Here is a 19,695-nt window from a genome sequence, read left to right on the forward strand (position 1 = left end):
CAGGATGCTTCACTTTGGGTGTCCTCTCTGTATCTCTCAGCTGTGCAGCATGTGACAGATCTGTTTTTCAGACTATTTAATGGCAAAATATTATTTCTGTCCACATTTCTCTGCACACAGTGTGTGAAACAGGCTGCTGACCCTGTGGGCTGCAGAAGGAGGCTTGGGTTAGGCTTGGGTTTGTTTTGGAAAAGGAAAGAGCTTTCCACTCTCTATAGTGGCACAGGCTATAATGTTCTTCCAGTTGGGAGCCCAGCCAGGATGACAGCCTGCTCCAGAGCTCCTGCTACTTGGCTCCAGGGCCTCTCACACAGAGGGGGAGTGTGTGCAGGGGAGAGCCTGCATGTAGATCTGCACCCTGTGAGGGGGGTAATGGCAGTCAGTCTTCTCTGAGCCCTCAGGACAGCTCTTTTCTTCGGATATTCAAGGATTCTCCTCTCAAATCCATTCTTGGCTGATAAAGAGGTTATTACAGCAGTCTTCTTGAGTACTGTGATTTATTCTGCAGAATGTAAAAACATGCCATTCCTACAGCACTTACTCCTTTACAGATGTATCCAACAACTGACTTCAGGTTGCATTTCAAGCCCTAGCAGGCTGTTACAGTCTGTCTATTCAGGGAGCTCTCAATAGTGGTGCAAATACATTTTTTTATCCTGTAGTGCAAAGCAGGTTGGGATTCTCCACACCTCAATGCAGATGGGCTGAGTTCAGCTCATGTGGGTAAACCAGATTTATTGTGACCCAGGGAGTCTCAGTGTCACTGGAAACAGATCCATACCCTCCCAAGCCCAGCTGGAAGCACACCCATACTCTTCCAGCTCAGCACACAGCCAGATGAAAAGGGCTTATATAAAGGAAGGAGAGGGACTTTTTATACTGGCAGGTAATGACAGGACAAGGGGCAGTGGTTTTAAACTGGCAGAGGGCAGGGTTGGATGGGAAGAAACTCTTCCCTGTGGGGGTGGGGAGATCATGGCATAGGGTGGCCAGAGAAGCTGTAGCTGCCCCTGGATCCCTGGAAGTGTCCAAGGCCAGGCTGGACTTGGAGAAGCCTGGCCTAGTGGAAAGTGTCCCTGCCCAAGGCAGGAGTTGGAATGAGACGAGCTTTAAGGTCCCTCCCAACCCAAACCAGTCTGGGATTCTGAGATTCACCACTCCCCATATTTGTAATTTATCTTCCCCACAGGTTCCTAGAAATGATGGAAGCCCGAAGCCAAGGGCACACATCACCACTAGCAACGAACGGGCAGAGCCCCTCCTCCGGCTCCCAGTCACCCATCGTACCTCCGAGCTCCGCATCGACAGGCAGCTCCAGCCCCAGCACCCCGCAGCCGCCGCTGCCACTCACCACAAGCGCCACCATCTCTCCTGACCCCGCTTCATCCTTGTCACCAGTGCCTGTCCCCGAGGCCCCGCAGCCCCCCGCACCCGCCGCAGCTCCCACGGGCCCCCCGGCCGCTGCCCCCCCGCCCAAGCGTGGCATCATCGCGCGGCTCTTCGGGACATCCCTCGCAGCCGAGCCCACTCCTCCTCAGCCAGGTAGGTGCTGGTGCTGTGTCCTGGCAGGTCGTGACCCATGGGCCTTCCAGTTTTCATTTCATTTTCTCCCTGCAAGAGGCTGAGTAGACAGGTGTGGAAGGCCACAGGCCACAGGCGCCATGCTTATGCAGCGGGTGTCCAGGAAGACTTTCATTCTCTATTTTCTCCTGATTAGCATTTTGGTTTTTCTCTGTGCTAGATGGGGACTGTGCCCAGCCAGCTGCGTGGTGGCTGTAGCATGCTTAAAAGGATGATCCTGAAGACACAAGAGACACTAATAAAATAAGTAAAATGTCAAGTTCTTACCAGGAGCAAAAACACCTCTTGAATAGCAAAAAAATTACTAGAGAAGCTATTTGAAGTGCCATCCTTGCATATGTGTTGCAATCAGGAGGGGCTTCTGTGCATAACGGAGAGAAACGGAGCACTGGGTTTAAAGGTATTCAGCCAGAAATGTAGGTCCAGGCTCCACAGCAGATCCCCCTCCGGGTAAATCTGCTCCTTCAGAGCAGGTCTGGGAGGAGGGAGCCCTCGGCTGCTGCCTCAGCGCTTGTACTCGCTGGAGCAGTGCAGCCCTCCGTCTAGACCCTGCCGAACAGAGTGCCAGGCAGAGGCATCAAGGGTTTGTTGCATGTAATTTTACTGATCTGGACCATAATTTGCCTGTCACATTCGCTTTGTTTGCAGAACTAACTGGAGCTGCAGAGCTGGCACTACCTAAAAATCAGTGACATGGTTTGAGTCAACCTTTGGAAATACTCCTCACAGTGGCTCACAGTGCTCCTGAGACACCCACAGAGAGAAAGTAGGAGGTGCTGGGGACACGGGTTGCAATTTCAGATGTTGAAATGGTCTGGTTTTAGATCTACACACAGTGTTCTGCATCCTGTGCCTCTTCCCAGATATGATACAATGCACCCATTTTGGTTTGTTTATGACTCTTCTTATCCAGAGAAAATAAAACAAAAACCAAAGAGGGGAGCAGATGTTAGAAATTCCTTGTCTATAAAAAAAACCTTTATCATTTTGATCTGTAGAGAAAAAGACAAGTGGTCTGCTAGCAGTGTTACAGTGAGTGTGTTTGGGGTTTTTCTTTTTCTTCCCTTTTTTAACTCTTTCTTACCTTGACAGCTGTTTTGGGCTTGTGACTTTCAGCCCTGATATCTCGGAATGCTTAGGGGCAGTTGCAAAAGGCAGCCAGGAAGAGCCGGTGTGTCAGTGTTGCAAGGTTTCAGGGTCTGCCAAGGGCCTGCACCTCCACTGGAATGTACCCAGGCACCAATTCACTGGAAAGCAGCTAAAAAATCATTGTTGCCAAGTAATAGTTGGTTTTTCTGGGAACTACTATTTAGGATTTCTCTTGAAGTCTTGGAGTAGTAATTGTTCTGGCTGTGGTTTAGCTTACACCATTGCTACTCTGTGGTGTTAGTGGTACTGTTGGTATGCAGAAGTGGTCTGAAGGATGTGCTAAGGAGAGCAAAATCTAGAAAAAAAAGGCACAAGTCTTGTTTTATCCAAAAGAAAAGTCTAGATGTGAAGTGCATCATAAGCAGAGGAAAAACATTGAGTATTGCAAATTCTGGAAAGGTTAATCACTTCAGGCTTCTTAGTTATGCTCATTTCATGAGTTTTCATCCTGATACCTTGAAGATGGGTAAAAGTGTTTCTACATATAAACTGTATTAAAGTCACTCTCTATTTGAGGTAGCTCTTGAGCTTTTGTTTACACAAAACATCTAAAAGTACAATGTGAACAATTCTGCCTTGGGCAGTTAAAACTGAAAAAAGCAAGAGTATAAGAGAGGGTGAACTGAACAGTCTGGAAAAGGTAAGAGAATAGTGAAGGGACATCCCCCAGGAGCAGTGCATGTAGCACAGATGTAATAAAACCTGTGGTACAGTCAGTCATAGCATTCCCTGGAGAGCAGACCCAGCCCTTGCCAGGGAGGTTTTCAGTCTGTCTAAAAGCCTGGGTCAGCCTGGTGCATTCTAAACCACAGCAACCATGATCTGTGAATGCCTTCATGTCAGACTCTGGGCTGTTTTATGTCTTGTTCATAACCTTCCTCTTCCCTCACTGTGGAGCCAGGGTCCTGCTTCATGGCTGCTGCCACCCTGAGCAGCACAGATCTGGAAAAAGCCAATTTCTGTCTTGTTTGTGGTGACACCAATGTTTTACAAATCGCTCATGCAGATCCTGCTGCTGCCACTCCTCCCCCCAACCCTGCAGCCCCTGCCAAGGTACAGAGCGTGGAGGACTTTGTTCCTGAGGACAGCCTGGACCACAGCTTTCTGGAAGACCCAGTGCCGCAGAAAGACAAAGGGAAACCACAGGCCAAACACCGTGTGGATAGTGAAAGGTAAGGAAACGAGGGTGGCAGCAGGGAGTGCAGGTCCCCAGCAGGGACACAGCTGGATGTGCAGCCTGGCTAACATGGTGCAACCATTCAGTGATTCCAGAGCAGTTAGCTGCCCCAGAGGCTTTCTGGCTGTGCTGTGGTCAGGCATAGCATTCACTGTTTCCCATTTAGTGACACACACTGCTCCCTGGGAAGGAGGAGCATCATGAAAAGCAGATTATCACCTTCCTGGTGTTGCAGTCTTGCTTTGTGCTCAGATTAAACTTCTGGGCCCTTTCCATCCCTTTCCTGGGTCAGGAAGGGATTTTCCTTCTGGCTGAACACACCGAATCATTTGAGATATTTTTCTTCTGGAACATAGTTCACTTTGCAGGGATACTATGTTTTGCTTAATGAATATTTTCCTTCTGCAGATGCACAAAGTGTGGCCAAGATCCTCTGTGACTTGGTAATATCATTCCTGAGGCACTATGAAGGGATTTGGGTTTGGTGGAGGACACTTGGGAGCACTCTATAGCTCTGTGGGATTCTGGAAGGAGGGAAAGATGGAGAAAGTCATGCTCCTTTGGGAGTGTCACTGCATGATTGCCTGCAGAATCAAAAAAAAAAAAACTCTTAGGGGGTTTCTGCTTCTTTTTCTCTGTCTAGTGTTTCTTCCCAGCATTTTCTCACTAAATTGGAGAGACACAATTTTGATAGATGATAGGGAATGGGTTGGATATTCACATTCAAAGAGTAGTGATCTATGGCTCAATGTCCAATTGAAGATGGGTGGTGTACAGGATCTGTACTGGGACATGGACTTCATCCATGAAACAGAAGGATTGAGGACACCCTTATTAGATTTACCAAGCTGAGTAGTGTGGGTGACATCAGATGTCATCCAGAACCTGGAAAACATGAGAAGTGGCACGTGGGAACCTCATGAGGTTTGCCAAGGCCAAGCTCAAGTTGCTGTACCTGGGCTGGGGCAACCTCTGGGATCAGTCCAGCCTGGAGGGTGAAGGGATTGAGTACAGCCCTGGGGAGGAAGACTTGGGGGTGCTGGTGGGTGAGAGCTGGACCTGCCCCATCCCTGGAACTCCCCTTGCCCTGGGTGGATCCCCATTGTGGGCAGCAGGGGAGAGGGAGTTCTGCCCTGCTCAGGTGAGACCCCACCTGCAGGGTTGCCTCTAGCCCTGAGGGCTAGCATCAGGAGGATGTAGAGCTGCTGTAGAGAGGAGGCCACAGAGATGCTCCAAGGCCTGGAGCCCCTCTGCTCTGGAGTCAGGCTGGGGGAGCTGGGGGTGTTCACCTGGAGAAGACAAGGCTCTGAGATGATGTTATTGCAGCCTTTCAGTATTTAAGGGAAGATGAGCATGGAGGTTTTAGCAGGGCCTATTGCAATAGGATGAGAGATGGTGGTTTTAAACTAAAAGAGGGGCGATTCAGACTAGGTATAAGGAAGAAGGATTTTACAACAAGAATTGTGAGGCCCTGGCACAGGTTGCCCAGGGAAGTGGTGGATGCCTCATCCCTGGAAACATTCCCAGTCCAGCTGGATGGGGCTCTGAGCAAACTGATCCAGTTGAAAATGTCCCTGCTCAGTGCAGAGGGTTGGAACAAGACCCCTTCCAATCCAAATCCAATCACCGGTCTGTGATTCTATAATTATCTCCTTAAAATGGCAGAGCTGTGCTTATGCCATAGGCTGTATTTTCTCCTTTTTTCCACTTTTTTCTTTTCCTAGCTTTGATGGTTTTTAACCAAAAAAAGAAGAGGGGATTGTGTATACTGAGCTGCTCAGACAAGAGGATGTGTATGAGCCATCTGAAAGCAGACTGTCTCTTAAGAAGTGACCTAAGTATACACTCAGGCTCTGTATCTCTTTGCTCAGAATATTCCTTGCCTGCTGCCTCTTATCATCAGCACTGGATTAACTAGGAGAGTAATTAAGCACAGACACTGCTCATTTGTGAGTGTGGTGGATTCTATCTCTTTTGACATCCTTGTCATGACCCAGTGTTCACTACTTCAACCACAGCAACTTTAAATCAGTGCTGTTTGTGAGGCTCAATGCCCATGTAATGCAGGTCAGCCTGAATCATCATCCCTTGTGATGGCAGAACACGTGGATGTTTTATTAAAACTAGAAAAAAAAAAGGCAAGAAAAAAGTGGTGGTTGCTGGCAGCATGCTGGCTTACAAAGTGTCTTGCTCATGGCTCTGGCAGAGCTGAGATATTTTTCTGGGTTTAACAAGGAATTGTCAGAAGAGGCAAGCCTGACCTTCTGAGAGACTGGGTCCTGAGGTGCCCTCAGAGCTCTGGAGTGGCAGTTCTACTGTGGGTGGGAGGCTGATCCTTCACAAAGGCTTCTCTGCTTCAGAGTGTCAGTCAGTGGAAGCAAATAAGTGTTAAATTGTATAAAAAGTCAAACATGTCAGACAGGGGTGCAAGAACCCTACTCCTTTGTTTAGAGTTCATCCTTTGCTCACAGTGATACCCAGGGCAGTCACAACAGCTCTGTTTCCCTGGGAGAAGACCTTGCAGCACATCCCTGCAAATTCACATGCTCATTACTCCTCTGCAACCTGGCATCCATGGCTTGCTCTGATTTCTTCTATATGTCACACAGTTTTCTCAGTGGTCTGGCAATTTTCCATTCTGTTTCTTGCTAGAATAAGCCAGATGTGCAGAAATTAGGAGATGCAGATGTGGTTCTGACCATCACTTGCAATAATTGTTTTCTTTCAGATGTCAGTTACAGCCCCACAGTAGCAAGGAACAACATTCCAGTTCTGTTAGCCTGTCCTCGATAATTAGCTTCTGCTGCAGTGAGGAGGTGGCTGTAATTCCCATAAAATCTGCTGCAGAAATTTATCTTTGACCTAAAGAACACAGTAGATCTGTGGTTATGTCGGAATCTGTGGTATTTAAATGATCCTGAGATTGTAGAAAGTCTCTGTCTTTCAGCCCCGCTGCCAAAGAAGAAGCCATAATTGGTCTGTGCTGGTTTCCAGGTTGTTTATTCTGTTTATCTCTCACATGTTCTGCTGCCCTGCCCAGCTCTGTCCTGCAGGGCAGCGTGTGGGGCTCTGCCCTCAGTGGGATGTGACAAACATTCAATACCAGAAACTCCCTGGGCTGCATTTACAATAACGTGCCAATATCTGTCACCTACGTTAGACAGTGTGTCCCCAGCCTGAACCAACAGAAAAATGCCAACACCACAGTGAAACATGGAGGGCATGAAGAAGGAGAAAAAGGACAAGACACACCCAATTTCCTCCATCTTGCCTCCTTTGAACCCCTTATCTAGAATCCTAAAATTCTAGTTTTGCACCCATGCCGCACTAATTATTACTTATATCAAACACTCAGAGCTTGTAATTCATCCTGTAAGACTGAAAGCTCTTTTCCATGGACAGAGATCACAGACAGTGTCTCCGGGGGCTCTGTCCAGGGGGGTTCCTGACCCCCTGCCAGGGTCCCAGACCTGCCAGGGCAGCCAGAGGGACGCCCTGGATTCACACATGAAATCACTCAAACCTCAGGGAGATTTTTTTTGGTTTTAAAAAATGGAATCCTGGAAGCTGCTTTTCCCCTGTATCTGAGTGAAGAACAAGGCCTGAGAATGTCCCAGCAAGGTGCATTCAGGTCTCATGTACATTTTGAAGCAGATACCTGAGTGTTGAGCTTACATAGCTCACCAGCCTGCCTGGGTGTGCTGGAGCCAAGGGTAAGCTCCAGGACTGAAGTATCATTGAAGATGTGGCAGAAGAATGGGCCATGTTTTGAGAATTTGTGAAATTACTTCTCCTACCCAAGAGGAATCACCTTGGTGACTGTGAGCGGGAGTCCTGAGAGCACCTCGGTGTACTGAGGTACATTCACAAGGTTGGAAGGCAGCTTGGGGGCCATCCAGTTCAACCTCCCCCTCATCCTGGGCCACTCAGAACTGGTTTCCCAAAACCATTTCCAGATGAGTTTTGAATATCTCCAGAGAATCCACAGCCTCTCTGACAACCCATGTCAGTACTCAGGCATGCTCTCAGTGGAAAAAGTGTTTGCTGATGTTCGTGGGGAACCTCCTGAGTTACAGTTTGTGTCTCTTGCCTTTTGTCCTGGCACTGGGCAGCACTGAAAAAAGCCTGTTTCCATCTTGTTTGTACCTCCTTCAGCTGTTTAAATACCTTTATAAGGTCCCCTCAAGCCTTCTCCAGGCTAAGCAGTTCTGGCTTTCATGTGGGAGAGCCCTTCCTCATGTGAGCAATGCTCCAGTTGGTTAATCATCCTCATGGCCTTTCACTGGATTCACTCTCTCTTTGCTGCGCACTGGACTCCAGCCGTGGCCTCATTGGTGCGGAGCAGAAGGGCAGCATCACCTCCCTGACCTGTTGGCAGTGCTTTGTCTTCTGAAGACCAGGACACCATTGGCCTTCTTGGCAGCAGGGGCACCTTGTTCAGCTTGGCATGCCCCAGGCGTGCAGTGAAGTCGTGGGTTTTTTTAAATGGCATGTTGTGGTTCTCTGATTTGCAGTAGAGAACTCCCAGAATCAGTTTCTTTGCCAGTTAATTAGGAAGGTATTTCAGTCTCCCAGTTTGCTGTTTCAGAACTTAATTTGCTGCCCTGAGCCAGCATGGATGTGAGTGCACCAGAGGACCTAATCTGGCCCCAAAGCATCTCGCCCTTGGCTTCTGCTGGGTCAGGTGGACTGGGTCCCTGGGGGAGCTGAAGATGTCTGAAAGCCATTTTATGCTTTACCTGACAGTGTTCCTGATCTTTCTTTTCTGCATCCTTAGACATTTATCTTAAACATGGATTAGATGTCTGTGTCCTCACATCTGAAGGGCTTTGAAGTGGTTGTTTGCTTTTATGGATCTGTTATGGATTCCATGATGCCCAGCTCTGCTAGCCCAAGGGAGGGAAGGTTCACAGTAGAAGACCAACCTAGAACAGCCACACAGGCTCATCCTGCAGCATGGGAGTCCCTCAACTTACCTGCTTTATTAGAGCTTAGTTTTTTTCTCTTTCTTTAGCCCCACAAAAGGTTGTGGCAGGAGTCCTTGAGCTCCCGGGGCTATGGGAACATGGCCTAGCCAGGTTTGAGGCTGTGAGCTCAGGTTGCAGCAGGGTTTGTTTCCTCCCCAGCAGCCAGTCTGTGACACACTGGAGGCTCACAGAGGACACCCCAGCAGGCTCTGTGGTCACTAGCTCAGAGCAGAGCTCAGTGAGCAGCATCATTTTGGGGGGGTACCTGCACCTGCAGACACTTTAGCTCAGTGCTCATGCCAGCTTGGCAGTGCTTCAAGGGCTGCAGGAAGGGGTGCAATGTGATTGGGTTTGCATGCTTTGCCTTCCTTCCAGCTGGAAGCTCAGGACCACAAGCTGATCGTAGTTTTGCCTTGTCAGAGCCTGTTTATACTGAAGCAGTGATTTTCCTGATGTATATTCACTCCACTGCTCTGCTCTTACGCTGTCGCTCAGCGATCTGTGTTGGCTGGAGATGGAGGCAGGGTTCTCACTGCGGAAGGACGTGACCCACTTTGGTGAGGGGATATACACGTGGGGGTGTACACCCATATCGACTGGGAAAGCTGGAAATGCTTCAAGTCTGTGTGGAGTATGGAAGGACAGTGGCAGCAATCTCTTCAGAGCCCCTGTGCTTAATAGAGCAGTGATGTGTTGAAGAAAGGTGGTGTGTCTAGCTCAGAATAATATCCTGCCATTTTTAGGATGCAACTCCATTTTCTTTTCAGTGCATTTCAAGAGAAAACCCTGCCAATGCTTTGAAAACCTCAGGAATCACTCACTTGTCATTCCTTCAGCCTCAGGGCTCCTTGGGCACCAGTTTTCCTCTCCTTTGTGTGGCTGGGCTGTGTGCCTTCATCCTGGCATGGTGTGAGAGCTGCAGTGTTAGTGATGAAGGGGCTCTTCAGCAGCCTGGCCCTGCTCAGTAGGGCACTGAGAGCAGGTCCTGAGAGCAGAGGGATCCATGCCAAGGCAGAGGGAAGGCCTGGTCCGGGTCTTAGCCAGACTCCAGCCCAGACAAGCAGTGGTTGTGATCACTTGTGTCCCATTGTCACAAACAGCTCCATTGTCTGTTGTTGGCAGATGTATTAACTCTTTAAAACTATCTTTTCAAGCAGTACCCAGCAATATAGAGCAGCCAGAGTGAGCAGTTGCCATCATCCCAACTGTTTTTAAGGTATTTCTCATCTCACCAGCACACCATATTCCAGTGTCTTCCAGTGCTAGTCCTGTGCTGGGAACACCACTTACTTCCAGTTGAAGGATTTTAGGGTTTTGTTTATGTCTGTGCAATCTAATCTGTTCCAAGCTATAATATGTTTTTTGTCTTTGTATAAACAGAAGGTTGTGCTCATACCGTCCAGGTGGCATCATTAAAAGGGCAGAGACTTACATTTGGGGTTATCAGGAAGGAACTGGTTATCTCTTGTGGATGAAGCAAATAGAACAAGGAAAGGTGATGGCAGAGACTCATCAGCTGAGCCTGAGGAAAATATCTGTATTCCTGACATGACCAGATTTTTCATAAAGTGTTAAAATTTTGAGTCCTAAGGACATTCGGACAAGAATTCTCTATTTCAGTTTCAAAGTTCTCTCAGGCTGTCTTTGAACACAGAACTGTGCTACATCCAGGGAGGCTGACAGACTCCCAGCTCTGGCAGTGTGTTCTTAGGTTAATTTAATTTGGGCAATGTTAAAGCTTGGCTATGGTGTCTGTCTATCTGCCTGCTTCAGGGAGCACTGCAGAAACAGAAATGGTTCCAGGAAGCTAATAGCTGTCAGTGAACTCCCATAGCAGTGACAGTGTATGATCAGGTTTAATTACAAGATGTGGTGATGAAGACAGGCATTTCCCATGGTTTGACTGACTGATCCTTATATGGTGGATGGAGCTTCATGTTCTGATGAAGCTGTGGCAACAGGCTTCTCTACCTCTGAGGCTCATCTCCAGCCACACATTTCCAGCTGGAGGGGCAGCAACTGCTCTGTGACACATCCTGCTGTGGCCCTCTAGGTGTGGGGCTCGTGCCACTGCTGCAGCCTGCAGAGGGCAGGTCCCACCCGAGCTGGGCAGTGGCAAGGGAAGGCTGGCAGTGCACAGAATCACAAAATCACCATCTGGTTTGTGTTGGAAGGGACCTTAAAGCCCTTCCCATTCCAGCCCCTGCCATGGGCAGGGACACCTTCCACTATCCCAGGTTATTCCAAGCTCCATCCAACTTGGCCTTGGACACTTCCAGGGATCCAGGGGCAACCACAGCTTCTCTGGGCATGCCGTGCCAGGGCCTCACCACCCTCACAGGGAACAATTCCTTCCCAATATCCTGTGTATCCCTGCCCTCCTTCAGCTTAAAGCCATTCTCCTCATCCTGTCCCTCCTGACCCTTGTTCAAAGTCCCTTTCCAGCTCTATTGGAGCCCCTTTAGGCACTGGAAGGGGCTCTAACACCTCCCCAGAGCCTTCTCTTCTCCAGGCCTAACTATCCCCATTTTCGGCCTGTCTCCAGAGCAGAGGTGCTCCAGCCCTTTAATCATCAGCTGCCCCAGGCTGGGGATGTGTCCCCAGAAGTTGGCTGTACGAGCCAGGCCAGTCTCAGTCTTTGTGCTGGGGGAGGCCGGTCTGTCCAGCACCTCCTGAGGTGCTGTGTCTGATCACTCTCTGTGTTGCAGTGATGGAGAGGCACCTGGTGAGAACCCCATGGTGGCAGGTTTCCAAGACGACTTGGATCTGGATGACAAAATCCCCAGTGGACCAATGCTGGCAGCAGAACGAGTGCCAAGCAAGAACATCACCCTCTCCAGTGAGGAGGAGGAAGAGGTGAAGGACTCTAAGGTCATCCTCATATCTGATGGAGACAAAAACACAGAGCAGGAAAAAAAAAGGTACAGAGCATAGACTGAAGTGTGGGGTTGTGCTGGCAAACCTGGATCTCTCCTCCATCCTGACACTGACTGTGTGTGGCTTCTGGGAAGTCTTGGTGTCTCTGTCTGCCTGTTCTTCAGCTGTGAGCTGGGGCTCTAGTTACTGTAGGTATAGCTGCTATGTGTGGTGTGTCCTACCCCATGCCTTGGAGCACTGTGCTCCTGTGTCACTGGGGTGGTTCTGCATGCTTTTCCTCAAATTTAAACAAGAGTCTGGAACTAAGTACCAGAGTGGCTGTTTGTGGTGGTGTGGGGAGGAGAGAGGAGTCAAGTCTTGGGTAAAGGGAGTGGAGTAACTCACCACACCCTGTGCTGGGGAATGGTGATGTTTTCCACATACCACATCCTGTGGGGTGAGAGTTAGGATTAGGGACACAAGGGTTATCCTCAGCATGAGTGATGCATTTGACTCCACACCCCTATAGGATGCACTGCCTTTCCCAGTGGGCTGCATGATGCAGCCCTCAGGCAGGCTTAGCTGTTAAGTGTGCCTTGCTTCACAGAATAGGGTGGACAGGCTCTGACAACTTGTTTCTTCTCAGGTCTTCCAGAAATTCTCTGAAACCCCAGAGTGAAGCAATTTTGACCAAAGCAACTGACCCGAGGCCTCCTGACAGCTTACCTCCCCGTTCCGGGTCTGAACGAAACAACAGCAGCAAGGGCAACATGAGCCTGGCAGCTCCTGCTGCTGCCCCCACAGCGGCACCCCAGGCCTCAAAGGCCACTGCCCAAAGCAAAGGACTTGCTTCCAAGCAGAAAGTAGTCAAAGAGGAGAAGCCTGAGGAGTCTGACAGTGATCAAGAGGGACCAATAGCTACTCAGATGCTTTCATTTGTTATGGATGACCCAGACTTTGAAAGTGAAGATTCTGACAGCCAGAAGAAAAAAATGGTAAATAACAAGCCCATGTTGCTGTGAGCTGTGCCAAGCTGAGCTGGAAAGGTTGAGGCATTGCCCTGAGCAGAGACTTCATCTGATCTCCCCTCCCTCAGCAGTAGTTGCAGCAAGGCAGGTGCTAAGCAACCTGCAGAGTTTGATGTGAGCACAAACCTAGTAATGCTCTGAGTATGGAAGCCACCTGGCAGCAAGACCCCCATAGAATCACAGATGCATAGAATACCCCGAGTTGGAAGGGACTCAGAAGAATCATTGAGTCTAGTCCCTGGCCTTGCACAGACCCTCCACCAACCCCACCCTGGGCATCCCTGGCAGCGCTGGCCAAAGGCTCCTGGAGCTCTGGCAGCCTCGGGGCCGTGCCCATTCCCTGGGGAGCCTGGGCAGTGCCAGCACCTCTGGGGGAAGAACCTTTTCCTAATATCCAGCCTAGACCTTCCTGACATGAGGTTTGTGTTTACAAACACAAACAAGATTTGTGCTTGTGTGTTTTACGGTGCTGTTTACTCTTAGCCAGTCCAGCAGTGTGGGAGGTATGAAATGTAAAGCTGCTGGGTTTTCACGTGAACTATAACATGCAGAAGTGTGTGTCTGCCAAAAAGAGTGAGCTCCTTGCAGTCAATCCAGCAATAAAAAGGCACCTCTTGTCCTGCACCTCTTCTCTGAACTGGTCAGAACTTGCTGCATGACTTGAGATATTTATGATTTTGGTGACCTCTACTCACAACCTGCAGAGCAATCTCTGGAAACTGCTAGCAGTGATTTGGGGTGGGCAGTGGCTGTTAAGGAGTGTCCTGATATCTGGGTTTGCTGGTGTTCAGGGGGTTTCCCCTGTGTTGGCATCATTCTGAATCCTGTTGAAAGGACTGTTGTCCCAGTTTCTTTGACCTTACTAATGTGTCATGCTGTTTATTAAGTAATTTTCTATTCATTTTACATCTTCCTGTTTTTCTTGATGATTTAGTATGAAACCAAAAGTATTTGGATCAAGTTTCCATCTTTTGCATGCTCCAGTGAGAAGGGATCCTCCAGTGATGAGGAAGCAGCAGTGTCAAGGAATGCCTGACCCAGGGAATGCTTTCCCACTGCAGGCTGTACTGGTCAGGCAAAGCAGTACAGCCATCGCCATTGGCAGGGTGGGGGCACTGCCTGAGCAGCAGCACAGGGGCCGTTTTCCATCCGTGTACAAAGGTACAAGAAAAGGTTGGATAACAGATTCTGAAGAGGATCAGTTGGCAGGTATCAGATGATCATTAAACTGAATTTCCATTCTCATCATGCAGAGATGGAGGATTTTGGGGTAATTTCCAGGCTCTGCAGCATCCGGGTTTTAGCCCACACTGAAGGGGCAGGTTTGCCCTGGGAGCACATTCCCTTTTGGCTTGTTGAAGGGAATTATTCTGCAGACACACTCTGCTTCCTCAGCCCTGCTGCCTCTGGTACCTGAGACCCACAGAGCTGCACAGCAGAAAGCATTTGTCACTCAGGGCTGGAGGGGAGTTTTCAGTCTATTAGATTGGATTTTCCCAGAACAGAGATGCTTTCCCAGGGCAGGAGGAAGCTGATGCTGGTGAACTAGCAGAGTTGAAGGCCTCATTTAATCCCTTTATATTGGGAATTTGATTTCAGCAGGGTCAGTGTGAAGTTCTCAGAACACCCTTGCCAGTACCACTGCAACTGAGGCATTTTACCAAGGCAAAAATTAGAGTTCATGAGATCCAGGACATTGATTTCCAGGCAATAACAGCTCAGTTCAGCTGGCATTTCCTTCCCTCCTCCCCACCTGCTGACATTTGACATTTTTGTATGCAAAATGCTTAGAGATTTTGGTTGAAGCATTTGTCAGCTTTGTCTGCCTTTGCTTCTCTCTAGAATGAATTCCCAGTGCGGGAAGATCTCTCTGAACTATCTGAAGATGATACCTCACTGGCAAAGCCTCCCCAACCTGTGAAAACAACAGTCCCCTCCTTTAAACTGAAAAATGACTCCGATCTCTTTGGCTTGGGTTTGGAAGAAGCTGGTCCCAAGGAGAGCAGCGAGGAAGGTAAAGCTCACACCTTATTTCCACTCTTGTTGCTTTTGTTTGTCAGGCATCTGGTTTTTCCAAAGTCTTTCCAGGGTGTCAGCAAACCAATTTGCACTAAATAAAATACCCTCTAACTTCATGCAGTGCCCTGTGTGAGTCTGTAATCTGGTTTAACACAGCATAAATAGCTTTTAAGTTTTTCCCCATGAGGATGAGAACTTGGCTTGTCCCTGGCACCAGCCATGGGTTATTTTTGTCCCAGCTGCAAGCAGAAGCACATCTTTCACAAGCTGCTGCTATATAAGCCGTTCTGCTTAGCCCTATGTGCTTGGGAAGTGGTTTTCAGCATTGCATTCCAGTGTCCACCCCCTCCAGAATTGGGATCAACTTGAACAAAATGCTCTGACATACCCTGACAATTTCCTCTTCTCTTTTTGGGAAAGATGGGGTGGGATCCTAATCACAACCTAAGCATTCCTCGGGCTTTATTTTTTACAAAAAAAATTTGTTCCTGAGGGAAAAAATCCTACTCATAGAAATAATTCCTGCTGTCTAGGCATTACTGCAGAGTGACTTCCTGTAGACCTGCCCCGATGTCAGCATGAAAGATGCAAAGTTAAAGATTTAAGGAAGGAAAAAAGCTGTGAGCAGCACCAGAGAGAGCTCCTTGAATAGCTGTTCCAAAAGTGTGAGGAAGGTGTCACAGGCTGCCATGGTTCTATGAGCTTGTCACTCTGAGCTGCTGAACAGCAGAGCTTGAAATAGCTATAAGTGCATCTGCAGAGGCCCAGGTCAATAATTTAACTACAGTTTGGATTCTTCAATAATTAAATGTGGGTTCCTCCTATCTCCTCTTTTGGTGATAAATATAAAACCATTTCTCAGTCGTCAGTGATTAGAGTTTGACTGGCAATTAGGCTTCTCCATGGCTGCATTTACACGTCAGCTGAGGAAAAAGGCATGTGTAGGTAAGAGTGACAGTCAAACAGCACATGTGAAAAGTGGTGCTGCTGTGAAGCAGCCAAGCAGGTACTCCCCTGTTCGAGGAGGTTTTGTGCAGAGGCAGTGGACACTCAGCAACCAAGTCATCAGCCATAGTCATATCTGATACATGTGATAGGGATGGATTCTGGGACTCATTTGGTAATGTGAAAGTATTCGCCCCTGTAGAGCAGTGCTGCAGCAGGGATGCTTTGGGGATATAATTTCCATACACAATGTGAGCAGCAGTGAGTGTTGGCCTGCCAGGGTGTCCCATCTGCTGATCCATGTCCTCAGTTGTCCTCAGAGAAGATGCCTGGGAGGACTTCCATCAGAGGGGAACTGTTTTCAAGAGCTCTTCTTCGTTTCTGGAAATAACAATCCAGTCCCAAATTTGGCCTTTTGGACCAGTTTGTAGAGTTAGTCTCTAGATGTGTTTCTTAGCTGTGACACAGTGAACATTAGGTCAATGTTGATCACACAGATCATATAATGCTCATAATTAAACGAGACAGATATGGTTGAGTCAGGGCGTGAGTGCTGAGGCCTGTGTTGGTTCCCAAAGGGGCACAGTTTGGCCTGGAGTGCTGGCCTTGCCTTTGCCCGTGGATTCCCAGGATGGAGCATTTTGTTCTCAGAAATGGGGCCAGGGCAGAATTACAGCTCTTATCATTTAAATGAAACACAATGTTCTGGGGTTTTGTTTGTTTGTTTGTTTGTTTTAACAGATAAACAAGCTTCTAAGGAGAAAAAGAAGAAGAAGAAGAAAAGCAAAGAGGTACTGGTAATTAAATAGATCTACTGTGTTACCCATCTGCCAAGGACAGACATGGCCTTTCATGGTTTCCTCCTTGGAAAAGGGATTTGGTGGACTCCCTTCCATGCTCACATCCTGCACCTCTGATCTGTGCCTCCTAGGCTCTGCAGACCACTGAACTTCAAAACAAGCTTGTAGAGCAGTTGAATTTTGAAAAGGGAATGTGTGAGTTTGTAAAATACAGGATGAGGAAGAGCAGTGCCTCTCTGCTGGACTGTGTGTTCATAGCACCATGATTTTCAAGCAGAGGGGTGCCCACAACATATATCTCATGGATAGTGAGGGAAGCCTGCAGGAGGCTTTGTTTGTGCCATTTAAGCCTGTGCAGTACCATGGTATTGTTGGGCACAAACTCGGAAAGACCAGTGCCCTGTATAACCCAAATGGTCTGTCTGCTTTTCTGTCCAAACTTACAGAAGGGCCTTCGGTGCTTCTACCTGAGTAAGATTCCTAATTCAGTTGAAGACATCCCTGCCCATGGCACATGGTTGACTAGGTGCTTTCCAGCCCAAACCATTCTTCAGAGTTAGGTGTCAGGGCAGTACATCCTGGGTCACTGGCACACTCAGAGCATTTGCTAATGAAAATGTTCTCATTTTGCAGGAAGAGGACAAGTCAGTGAAAAAGAAGAGCAAACACAAGAAGAGCAAAGAGAAGGAGGAGAGCAAAGAGGAGAAAGAGAAAAAGAAAAAGAAAAAGAAGAGCAAGGAGAAAAGCAGCGAGATAGATGAACTTGAGGCTTTTCTTGGCGGAGGAGGAGTCAGCATGAGCAAACCACGGGGCGGGGGGGACTATGAGGAGCTGTAGTTTGGCTGCAAGTGGATTCTGCACCATGGCTGTCTCCATCTTCTCTGATGAGTCACTCCAGGACAGGCACAGATGTGTAAAGCTTTGGCCCTTCACTGTATGGTCTCTCAAACCAGAATGAGCAAAACAAAAGCTTTACATCTGTGTGTGCTGCTCTGGCGCATCGTTACACAAAGAAAACCAAGCTGAGATGTACATGAGCCAGGGGAATGTTCAGGGCATGGCTCCCAGGCCTGCTGCCAGGCTGTCAGTTTTTCTCCTTGCAGAGATGCCCCATCAGGTCACTGGCAGGCTGTGGGGCGAGGAGACCTGCCTCCTGCTCCGTCCCTGCTGCATTCCACTCCTGCACACCTGAAATTCCTGTCTTGTTAAGAGGAGTGCAACAAAACATGCTGCATGAACACATCGTGCTCGACTGTCTCAAGTCTTTAACTTCTTATCCTTCCTATTTTTTTAAGGAGAAAGATTATATTGGCCATTGCTTCACCTGGCAGTTGATGAGCTTTAAGTCAAGCAGATCATGCTGTGATACTACTCTCTAAAGCAGCAGGCGCAGGGACAGTGTGAGAGAGAGTGTGATTGTTGAAGTCCTTTGAACAGGACCTTTCCGCACAGCAGCTTAATTAGCCCTCACTGGTGCTGCTGTTGGAATTCATGAAGCCCATTGATTTCCGTGGCCCCAGTGTCTCAGACACTACATGTAAGCTGCTATGCAGTTTGGGAAAACAATGAAAAGTGCAAAGCTAACCTGAAAGAGAAAAATCAGTGCTTTTCTGCATTTCCCACCCTTGAATTTGCATATTCCAGAATCCCCTGCTGCTGGGACCTCTCAGGGACATGACTCCATGTGGAAATGAAGATACCCAGAGCTTCAGAATTGGCTACAGGGCAGTGTTGGCATGGCAAGGCATTTGCTTCTCAGGCATTTTCCAGTCAGGCTGTAAACCCTGGCTGCTGCTCTGTGCCAAGAGGGACCAGCACTGCAGCTCAGCCACATCCATTCTGCTCCAGTCCTGTCCATCCTGCAGCCAGCCAGTGTGCTGCCTTTCCTGCCCCAAGCAGAGAGCCTCCTCTATCCCATGAGTTTGGGAAGTCTTTTCGTTTTTGCTTTCAACTTAAACCTATGGATTAGAACCTGCTCAGCAGCTGTTGGATGAGCACTACGGCCTCCCCTTGGCACTCACCTGTGTCTCAGTCATCAGTCCCTGTGTTTGATGGAGCTGGTTAGTTCTCTGTACCCCTCTTGGTTTGGGTCTGGGGTCCCTTTGCTCAGCTCAGATGGTGACGCTTCCTCCAGGTTCTGTGCATTACATTCCCCTCTTCCGTGTAAGTTGATTTGAGGTTTGGTTTTGTTCTCCCTCACCCCTTTCTGTTGTAAAATGTCAGCCATGAAATCCAAACTGGAGTTTCCTTCTGCATCCCTATAAAGCAATGCGTTCTTTTGATCCATTAACCACTCCAGACCTGTCTTGACCAGCAGGCATTTCCTGCTTCATTTTTCTTTTTCTTGTGCCCAAAATTCACTTGTAACCATTTCCCTATAAAACAAATGGTTTTTTGCTGCATGAGCAGTGTGTTGTTCAAGTCTGTCTGCTATTAGCATTTGCCTCTGAGCATTCCACATGGCACTGTAGGGAAATTGCATGGGACAGTTCAAACTTGGCACATCCAGGGAGGAAAACAAGATTGAGACGGGACTTGTTTGTGGCCCTTCTGGGCAAAGGCAGGTGGAAGTTCAAGCCTCAGCTGCCGCAGTCCCAAAAGTGCTTCTGTTCCATCAGGATTTTGGGTCATGTTCCATTTTTGCATTGAAATACCCTGGTACAGTCCATTCTGACTATAAAGCTCTGTTGTACACTTGTCTCTGCACATCATCTTCTATCCCAGAGCCCCTGTGCCTGGGCTTGGGAGCTGGGTGTCACTCCTTGTGCTGCTGTGCTCGCACACCTCACGAGATGGGGCACCGAATTAAAATCCATTCCAAAAAAAAGGAGCTGAACATAAAACCTATGAGTTCTGTCTCCAGAACTGATGGCTGCCCTGAAAGAGCTGTTGCTTCCCACAGCGTGGAGGGGGCGGGGGTTCTGGTCAGGTGTGGGTACAAGGGGCTGCACTGGTGGCCAGTCCCTGCTGACACAAGCGCTGGCCTTGATGTGTCTGGCTCCTGTGCCAGGTTTGCTGCCATAGGAGCCTCCACATTCCCTGCAGCTTGTCAGCACAAGAGCTCAGGCAAAAACAAGCAAAGATGAGTCATTCTGCTCCAAAATACTCCTGTAAAAGAGAAAAGCAGATGCATGAGCTGGCTCTACTGACACTCAAGACACAGGAGGGTGTGT

The 19,695-nt window shown here is 48.5% G+C and overlaps 1 protein-coding gene across 1 annotated transcript in view; it reads left to right on the forward strand.

Moving 5' to 3' along the window:
* RABL6 (RAB, member RAS oncogene family like 6) overlaps nt 1-19,216 on the forward strand; it is a 53,307-nt gene extending 34,091 nt beyond the window's left edge. Inside the window, exons 9-15 of the mRNA XM_077787872.1 lie at nt 1,190-1,542; nt 3,737-3,902; nt 11,583-11,795; nt 12,377-12,725; nt 14,601-14,772; nt 16,464-16,513; nt 17,156-19,216. Of these exons, the coding sequence (XP_077643998.1) occupies nt 1,190-1,542; nt 3,737-3,902; nt 11,583-11,795; nt 12,377-12,725; nt 14,601-14,772; nt 16,464-16,513; nt 17,156-17,359 (1,507 nt within the window). The 3' untranslated portion in view covers nt 17,360-19,216. The remainder of the gene's footprint in view (nt 1-1,189; nt 1,543-3,736; nt 3,903-11,582; nt 11,796-12,376; nt 12,726-14,600; nt 14,773-16,463; nt 16,514-17,155) is intronic.
* Nucleotides 19,217-19,695: the final 479 nt, after the last annotated feature.

Source organism: Lonchura striata, chromosome 22 (assembly GCF_046129695.1).
Source record: "Lonchura striata isolate bLonStr1 chromosome 22, bLonStr1.mat, whole genome shotgun sequence".
Taxonomy (NCBI): domain Eukaryota; kingdom Metazoa; phylum Chordata; class Aves; order Passeriformes; family Estrildidae; genus Lonchura; species Lonchura striata.